This window comes from Microcebus murinus, chromosome 23 (genome assembly GCF_040939455.1).
Source record: "Microcebus murinus isolate Inina chromosome 23, M.murinus_Inina_mat1.0, whole genome shotgun sequence".
Lineage (NCBI taxonomy): Eukaryota > Metazoa > Chordata > Mammalia > Primates > Cheirogaleidae > Microcebus > Microcebus murinus.
The window spans coordinates 27,348,388-27,357,487 of NC_134126.1; the positions used below are offsets into that span (position 1 = coordinate 27,348,388).

Here is a 9,100-nt window from a genome sequence, read left to right on the forward strand (position 1 = left end):
GTTGGTCAAGTGCTTTCTATGTACTGATCATCCCACCCATCCAGCAAAGTAAACTAGTTAAATACATGGTTCTCCGGTCTGTCTACCTGCATTCATATTTTACCTCCATCACTGGTAGCTGTGCAAACTTGAACAAGACACTTTGCCTCTCTGGTCTTCAGTTTCCTCATCTGTAAAGTGGGAATTAAAATAACACTATATCATCATGCTCTTGTGCAAATTAAATGAGCAGATACTTGCAACACATTTAGAACACTTGCATAATAAGTGCTAGTACAAATTAGTTAATTACAATGTCATTTAGTCCTCACACGGATCCAGGGTTGTGAGTGATATAATCCCCACTCTGCAGATGAAGAAACTGAGAACGATTATGTCACTTGTCCAGGGGCAGTGAGGGTCAGACTCAGGATTTTCACTCCTGTCTCTAGGAAGTCAAATCTCATTACTCCTTTCCACTATGTTTCCAAGCACAGGATGCCACTGTCCCCCAGTCTGTGGGATCAGGCTACCCACATTCAAATCTTGGTTCTGGCATCCATTAGTTATAAAACCTTACACAAATTATTTGTCATCTCTGAAAACATTGTCACTTGCAAACGGGTAATAAAACTACCTACTTCACAGGGTTGTTTTAAGGCTTAAATAGTATAATATATGTGAAGGGCCCAAGACAGTACCTGGCACACACTTAGTAATTGACAAAATCATTTTAATTATATTATACTTGTAAGTCACTATCATAAACTATTCTTGAGTATATGCCCTCAATGGCCCCACCTACATGAAGTTTTCCCTTAACTTCCAATCTGATTTGGCCTCTCCATTGTTGACTTTCCCATTGTTAGTACTATGGTAAGTCAAACAGAGAAGAGACCAACGACTTGGAGGAGGAGAAGTTGGGTTCTGCAGGGAAGTAGAATACACAGGCAAAGAGATGACAAGTTAATGGCAACATGGTAACATGGAATCCCCAAAAGACCAAGGCTTCTCATGGTCCAGACTTTCAGAAGGGTGAAAACTGCTTCCTAGGAAACAAATGGAAGAGCTTTGTCCTCAGTTCTGTGGGTCAACCTCAGACATGACAGTCTGGGAAACTCGTATCCTTGGCAGATAAAAATTATCTCCTCCTTGCCATCTAACACCACTTTATGGTTCTAATTTTAGCACTGAGTTCAATGCAGTTGGCTTCTCAACTCTATTCCTTGAGAGTTGAAGCCAAGTTTTTCATCAAACTGGTCAGAAAGAACTAGGGAACATGCAACTAGGAAATCTGATAGAAGAGGGGTGATATGGGGTAAAAAAATCTAATAGAAAATGGGTAACAATGGGACGTATGAACGTAAGAAAGCAAAAGAACAAATCAGAAGAACACAAAAGACCATCTCTTCCAACACCTGGAAAAGTTGATATTATCCTCCTGTTTTCAAGAGAAAGAAATGAAATTCTGATAAGGTTATGTTTTTTGCATCCCAAACCACTCAGGTAATGAGGGTTGAGTCATAATTGGAAACCAGCAAAAAAGATCTGGAAAAAATACACCAAAAAATGTTTAAAAAGTGGTTATCTGTGGGTGGTGAGATGGTGGGTGATTTTAATTTTCTTCTTGATGTTTCTCTGTATTTTCCTAATTTTCCTTATTGGGAAATTGTTACTTATATAATAAGAATTATTAAAAGTTAAAGTTATTAAAACTGTATCAGGTCCCAGGCAAAGGACAGGGAGCAGAAATTAGGAGGTAAGGAGAGCTTCCTTTAGGAGGCAAGAATCAGCCGGAATCTGTGTCCTGAGTTTGGGGAATTAATTATGACGCTGGGGGTGCAGTTCAGAGTGAGGTGGGGGAGGAAGGAGGGACCCAGGCTAAGGACAGGCCACATCTCTCGCTCCTCAGAGTCCAGGGAAACTCAACCTGAAGGGGGCCTGGAAGGAAAACACTGACTTAATAGTTGGACACAAAGACAAAGACTTGATCCAGCAACAAACTAAACTCTGAGGCTGGGCAGAATTCGAAATGGGAGGGCCTCAAGGGAAGGCAAACATGAGGTCTGTCCAGAAAGTGCCCAGCCATGTAATACGAGAAATGGAGACATTTATCGAGGAAGAGACAAGAAACATTGTCCACAAGACAATCACGCCTCAGTCCCCTCCAAAGTAGGCACTTTAGGACCTCTGCAGCCCGTACAAGTTCAACATTTGCAGGTGTTCTCCTCGTTGTAGGTTTTTAACACCATGGATCACTTTCAAGACTATCTATCTCCTTTGAAGTATTTGTGCCACTCTTTTATTTGCCCTGAACTTGTTGCATGGTCCCAGAAAGCCTTCTGAATCATCCCTTTTCTGCAGAGGAATATTCAAGCTTAATGCAAAATTTGATGCTCTACTTGCTCCGTTATTTTGAATGCTACAGCCACACAGTACACGCTCTCACGCAATGGGGTCTAGCGCCCCACCGACCAGAACGGTGAAGGCGTCATTGTTCACGCATGCGCATTCCAGTCCACCGCCTTGGTTGCCAGCTTACGTGGATGTCATGCAAACCATTCTCATTATATTAACAGTGGCTGGATACTTTCCGGATGGACCTCGTACACCTCCCTGGGCAAGGCTGTAGAACTGCACTTATCACCTGTGTGTTCTTAACCTTTATAATAGCACCTTGTGCCCATTGTAATTCGTGTTGCAAGAGTATGGAAACTCTTATGGTGAGAAAGAAAGCAGGGGTATGGAGAAGACAGTGCAGGGAAAGAAAGAATGGCTAAAGCCCCTCCCTCGTCACAGTCCCTTTAGGTGGAGGGCAGTTGTGGGATCAGAGCTGTAAAGGAATAATGAGAGAGACAACTGGTGACTAATTCTGCAGGAGAGAGAGGGCCCGGGTTCTCACTTGCATCTTCCTTCCCGGAGGAGCAAGACGATCCTATGTGAAATGAGATCCAAGCTCATCCTCTATATTGTGTCTGCTCATGAAGCATTTTCAAACTCCAAGCAGAAAATTATGCAAAGAAAATTTTATTCATAGAAATACATGCTGGGCGTGCAGGATTCCATAGCTAGAAGATACACAAATCTGGGCTTGGGGAGTCGAGCAGGGGTGGTCGGTAATTGCAAGACGGATCTGCAATTTCACATCAGAACTTCTTTCTTCCATGACTCAAACTAAGCAGCCGTTGGTTCAACTTTAAATATCTCACAGAGCATCGGTGGTGAGTAAATACGCCCTTAATTTAATCAAAATGAATAATCTCCCTTGCCACTCTTCTAGAATTTAGAGGGTTTATTGACTGCAGAAAAATACATCACCTGCTCTAGTCTGGTTATAAATATAATCTGTGAATTTTTTTTTTATGTCTCATGTTCAAGTACAAAAATAAATAAGTTAAATAGGAAAAATAAATAATTAACTAATAAATACATCCAACAGTAGAAAAGATGTTACGAAAATCTTATAAAAGTGTTGTCTAAATTAAGACTGGAGACACATAAAGACAACCACATATGGAAACAAATAATAAATAAGATACACTGTGACCAGCACTAAGTTGCTAGGGCAAAGAGATGGTGGCGTGGGCCGTGCCTGCACAGGTACGGAGGACGGGGACTCATGGCCTGGAGTGCTCTCAGCAGCAGCATGGCTTCCGTGCTATTCTGTCTCCTCCATCCATCGCAGAAGAATGTCTAGTTCCCCCAACGCCTTCACCACTGCCGCCTGAGGCTCGAGCTACAAAAGAGACACACACTCGTGTGGTTAGAACCCACGAAGAGGCAACACCTGCTCCAGGGTGGATCCTCTCTCTCCTTGTAGGTCTGCTGGGGATTGTGAGCAGAGCATCCTTTCCCAGATGAGGAGCTTGCAAGACACGATAGAACCTCAAGACCTCACATGAGAAGGGCAAATCGCTGAGCCCATCAACCTAGTCTTATAGGTGGAAACTGAGGCCCAGGAGGGTAGGAGAATGGGGACTACAACCTAAGCCTCTTGAATCACAGAGATCAAAGTAACCAGGCTGTTTTCTTTAGGAAAGGTGTGTGTGTGTGTGTGTGTGTGTGTGTGTGTGTGTGTGTGTGTGTGTGTGTGTGTGTGTAGGGGGTGCCTACTGCGTGTACTTCAACCAGACAGATGTTGATCGTGCCAGGCATCGGACTGGCGGCTGGAGATCCAGAGATGAATGCCACAACCCCCATCCCCAGGGAATTCACAGTTGAATGAGGGAAACAGGCAGCTAAAATGTAGCATAGTGAATACATCGTAGAGCCCCACGGCCCCACGGGGGAGGCACCTAACTCCTGGAGAAGCAGCCAACACCTCCCCGGAGGCCACGCCTCGGCTGTCTGGAAGGACGAGCAGGGGTAAAGCGCAGGACTTCCCGGCAGCTGGCAGAGGTGTCGAGGTGAGAAACAGCGTGGCACGGGTGTGTGTGAAGTTGTGGGTGTTTTTGAGGGTGTGTGTAAATGTGTGAACGTTGGGACACTATTGCCCCTCCTTCGTGCAGCTGGGAGATGGCACCGTCTCTGGGGTGACTTTTCTGACCATTTCCGGAGCATCATTTAGACAGGGCACTCTTCGAGAGCCTGGATGAGTGTCCCATGCGTTAAAGCAAGGGATGGTCCCAGGACCTCAGAGGGTTATTAGCCTGGGGGCTACAGGATTTCTACCAGCATGAATGTCCACCCCGCTCACCAGTGATCTCAGTTCTGAAAACACACCCATCCCCACCCATGCCAAAATTGCACCTACCTCTTCGAAGTGACTCAGAATACGGCTGTACTTTTTCGTTGCATCCTCCCCACAATGGCAGGTCACGTGGGCATGCTGAAAAGAACCAAAACAATGAGAGATTTTATTAAAGACTCCCATTTTCTGCCCTTGCTGTTGACATGCAGCAGGTGGGAATTCTACTCTTTCACCCACATCCCCGTAGATATTTGTTCCTATAGAAAAGTTCTTTCGGGTCTCATCATTTGGGATTATTAAACTAATCGTCAGCTGGAAGAGGAAGCCAGTTTTTTGTTGTTGTTGCTGTTGTTGTTTATTTTTATTTTTTTAGTAGAGACGGGGTCTCACTCTTGCTCCAGCTGGTCTCGAACTCCTGACCTCAAGTGATCCTCCCTCCTTGGCCTCCCAGAGTGCTAGGATTACAGGTGTGAGCCACCGCGCCTGGCCTGGAAGCCATCTTTTTAGGCTCAAATATGGAGCTCACTGTTCCTTTTTAGAAACTGGCAGGCAGTAGTGCTGAAGGAATCTGCAATGACAGTACCCTATCTGGCCACCTGCCTCCCCCAGCTCTAGGCTGGGAGCTCCATCCCAGAGCTCCTCTGAGCCCCCTGGGAAACAGAACATTGAATTCCTAGGTCCTATTCAGATCATATTCTGAGAGCAAACCCAATGGCCTGTTGATTGGCTGCCTAGACACAGGATGCACTAGTACCTCTAAGATACGGCATCTACAGAAAAAGTGTAACTTCAAGAATAATAGAGAATTGTCATTATATCAAATAGCTATCATTTTGTAGTTCTTTAGACTTCACAAAACACTTTTTCCATAGAGCATATACTCAAAAGTCAATAAAACTGAGTTATTACCTAGTGACACAGCTTGACATAGATTATTAGAACTTTTGGACTCAGTTTCTCCAGCCATTAAATGGGGGCAGGAAAGAGAGCTTGGCTGCTAGATCATTGAAACTATGGACTAAGACGGATCCTGTTACCAAGACCCTCACTCACACAGAGCCGGAGGTCCTTCTTGATGGCGAGGAAGGCATTGGCGAGACTGCTGATCTTCCGGAGGGTGTGGTGGTCGGAGGTCTGGTAGTTTTTAAATACCCTGTCCAGATAGAGCCTCAGCAAATGACGGAGGAGGCAGCACCGATCTGCAGGCTGCAAAGGAGACAGGTGTGCTGGTGAGGGGCGGGGGGAGGACAGAGACGAGACCAGGGTCGTGGAGGAGCTTGCCTGAGCCAAGCACAATACCTTTGTGTCTTGCAAAGACCCCATCCTCCTTAAGATCCTCGTGTCAATGTTTCCATCTCTGGCTTGCTAAACAGAAGCAGACAAAGCGAGAAAGGATGGGTCAGTGACTGCTGCCGGGGTCTCAGACAGCAAGATCTCATGTCCCCTCCCTGCCAAGGCCCAGTGGGAGGCGACCCTTCCCAAAACAGGTTTATATCAAGAACCACAGATACTTCTTGGAAATGCATCCTCCTGGTGAGTAGTCCTCCGCCTGCCTTTTCTCATGATCACACTCCCAGGGAAGAGAGAGCCAGACAAGGAGGGAAGAGGAGAGGGACCCGGGAGAGTTGACTGTCCCCATACCTACCACACTGTCCCGTATCGCAGAAAATCCACTTTGTATTTCCTGAAGGTTGGTGGTGATCACACAGCTTCCCAAATGAAGAGTCTTCAGCCCGGTAGAAGGAGTCCAGAGGAGGTAAAACATAGCAGACAGAAGGCTGAATGCCAGACCCGAGCCTTTCATCTTACGCCTGGAATCTGGAGACGGCAGGAGCTGGGGATTCAAAGGAAAGAGCGTGACTTACTGATGTCTCCATCCGATGCATCAGAAGCCAATCCAGCCGCCAGGGGCGTGCCTTCCCCAGGTGTCCACTGAGGGGAAACGGAACAGCCTTATCTGCCTGCAAACAGCGTGGCCCATCCGTGCAACTTACTAAGCAAAACTGCCGAGCCTCCCGTGAAGGGAAGCCTTCAGGCGCCGTTCAGGCTCTGAGTGCGAGCTGGTGCTACGGGTCGGGGTTCTTTTGTTCTGCCCCCATCCCAGCTCCACCATCACTGCCCAGCAGATAAGACCCAGGACACCGGGAACTTGCAGTGAGTAGAGGATGGCGTTTTGGGGAAAAGATTAATGCACATTTTAGGGAATTGACGCGCATAGCCTTCCCTTCCAGAATGCGTATGCGGCTCACCCTTCTGGTTCCACGAGACCTGTGGGGGAACCGGGGAAAACAGAATCTCACAGAAGTTGTGGCCGTGCCATCAAAAACACCTGGGGAAAATTGTCTGGGTTTTATGGCCACCTACAGAGCAGAGGAGCTGAGCTCTGTTTGGCATTTGTCTGGGATCAGATAGGTTATTTAAGGATAATATTAATAGATGCATTGTAGCCCTGGAGGCAAAGAAAGAGTCAATGATTTCATCACAACCCCACTGCCAGGGACAGGCAAGACCTGATGGGCAACCAGCCGGATGCTACCTAACACAGCTTCCTACTGAGGCACCTGGGCATGCACAGCGCCCTCTTCAGGAAGACTGTAGTCAGGCACTCCTGGGGTGAATTCAAGAGCACGCTCTTTCCTGCCCTGCAACTCAAAAGATGGAGTGATCCCAAAAGGCAGAGAAGAAAGGGAAGGAATTCATTTCTTCTTGGGTGAGGCTGCTCAGTAAGCCAGCAGTTTATGGTGTCTGCTTAGTTTTAAGATCAAATGACAATGGGCCCGGATTAGGGTAAGATAGATTAAGGGGCTCACCTTGGGCACAAAATTTAAGGGGGGAGGGGGCGGTGCCAAAATGCTCAGTCATCAAGATAAAGACTATTTTAATGCAAGATCAAAATGAACGAAAACAAAATTCACGGTGAGCAAAATATCGAAATTTGAAATAAAGACAGAATTTGAGAGTGCTGTGCTGAGCCATTTATATAGGAGCGAAAGGAAAAATACGTTGCCGCCATGCATATATTTTCATGTATTTTTAATGGTTAACTTTTTTCTCAAAAGCATATGATGAAAATATTATTGACGAGTTTTCTTCCCTTAAAGCCAGAAAAGTGAATGTATTATAAATTTTGTTTGGGGACATAAGTTAACTATTTAAACTTAAAATAATGTGAGTTATAATAAACCTACTATGTAATTTTTTCAATTTTTTTCAACTACTTTAATATCTTGGGAAAAAATAACACACATAAAATACATAAAGATATATGTGTATGTGTATGGATGTACATCTGGGATCCATGGCTTGGCACAGCACTGATAATCATTATCACTTACTGAATTTTTCCTATGTGCCAGGCAATATGATAGACATTTTGTACATCCATGGCCACCAGAGATACTGCCAAATGTAGGAGAAGGGAATGAACACACCAAACACAAAAGTATCAGACAGAACTCTGGATTTAGAGAAGAGAACTGAGTCCAAGCAAATCCAGTTCCCAGCTATGTAGATGGTTCCAGTTTACCCAGGACTGAGGGGGGTTCCTGAGATACCAGGAATTTCAGTTTTAAAACTGCAAAAAAGTCACGGGTAAACGGGAATGAGTTGGTCACCCTACATCTATGTGACTTTGGACAAGTCAACTCACCTCTCTGAGCTTCATTTTCTTAGCCCCCAAAATGGTAATAATTAAACTGACCTCAGAAACTTGTTTTGACATTTGAATAAAATAATGTGTAATTTATACACCTAGCACGCAGCGTACGATCAGTTCAAGTCGTAGTTGATGTTAGCTGCCTTGATCATATAGTAAGTGAGTATATAGTAAATCTACCTGAAGTTCAGCAATTCGATCAGCATCTATTGAGCTGCACGGTCCTGAATGTTGTGCTGGTACCAAAGCACAAAGACAAACATGACAAGTCCTTGTCCTCATGGGAAAGGCTCCTTTAGGCATGGCCCTGAACATGCCCGGGTAAATGACCGAGAGGGCTGATCCCCGGAACAATGCGAGCAGTGTCAGAAGAGGGGAGGGTCACTTACCTGTGATCAGAAGGGCTGCTGTCTCTGGTCTCCTAGGAGTCTGTCTCAAGCTGAAAGGCTTCCAGTTATTTATATGCACGCATGTGTATGTCACAGGAAGGAAGTGAGCTTGGGCAGGTGAGGGCTGGAACTCCCTTGGAATTTCTCTCTTGGCATGGCACTTCCTCAAGTCCTAAAGCAGCCCAATTGCAGCCTGGATTATCCCGACACCTTCCTCCTCCAAGAAGCACTGCCCAAGGGGATTACTGGTTGTAACTGTGGATAAAGGATGCGCTTACTTCTGGCTCCACCTTCCTGCTTGGTAAAGTGATAGTTAGGACAGAGAATATCTGAATTACAGGACTGAAAGAGAATTCCAGGGAGTGCTTTGCCCTCTCCTCTAAATCC

General features: G+C 45.6%; 1 protein-coding gene across 2 annotated transcripts; it reads right to left on the bottom strand.

Moving 5' to 3' along the window:
- Positions 1 to 2,996: 2,996 nt before the first annotated feature.
- On the bottom strand, positions 2,997 to 8,838 carry IL20 (interleukin 20). 2 transcript variants are annotated; one of them, XM_012760526.2, is made up of 6 exons: positions 8,714 to 8,838; positions 6,315 to 6,503; positions 5,969 to 6,034; positions 5,723 to 5,875; positions 4,733 to 4,807; positions 2,997 to 3,715 (listed from the first exon to the last, which is right to left on the bottom strand). In XM_012760526.2, the coding sequence occupies exons 2-6, from the start codon at positions 6,471 to 6,473 to the stop codon at positions 3,638 to 3,640; spliced, it is 531 nt and encodes a 176-aa protein (XP_012615980.1). In that variant the 5' UTR covers positions 6,474 to 6,503; positions 8,714 to 8,838; the 3' UTR covers positions 2,997 to 3,637. The 2 variants fall into 2 exon arrangements, with proteins under 2 accessions (XP_012615980.1, XP_075853013.1); XM_075996898.1 differs by lacking the exon at positions 8,714 to 8,838 and adding an exon at positions 6,664 to 6,728.
- Positions 8,839 to 9,100: the final 262 nt, after the last annotated feature.

Excerpts from the sequence above, each read along its gene's own strand:
- IL20 (XM_012760526.2), bottom strand. The coding sequence starts at position 6,473 with ATGAAAGGCTCGGGTCTGGCATTCAGCCTTCTGTCTGCTATGTTTTAC. Across the intron at positions 6,035-6,314 it reads CTGCGATACGGGACAGTGTG|CAAGCCAGAGATGGAAACAT; the intron begins GTAGGTATGGGG and ends GCTTCTGTTTAG. Across the intron at positions 3,716-4,732 it reads TTCTGAGTCACTTCGAAGAG|CTCGAGCCTCAGGCGGCAGT; the intron begins GTAGGTGCAATT and ends TCTCTTTTGTAG.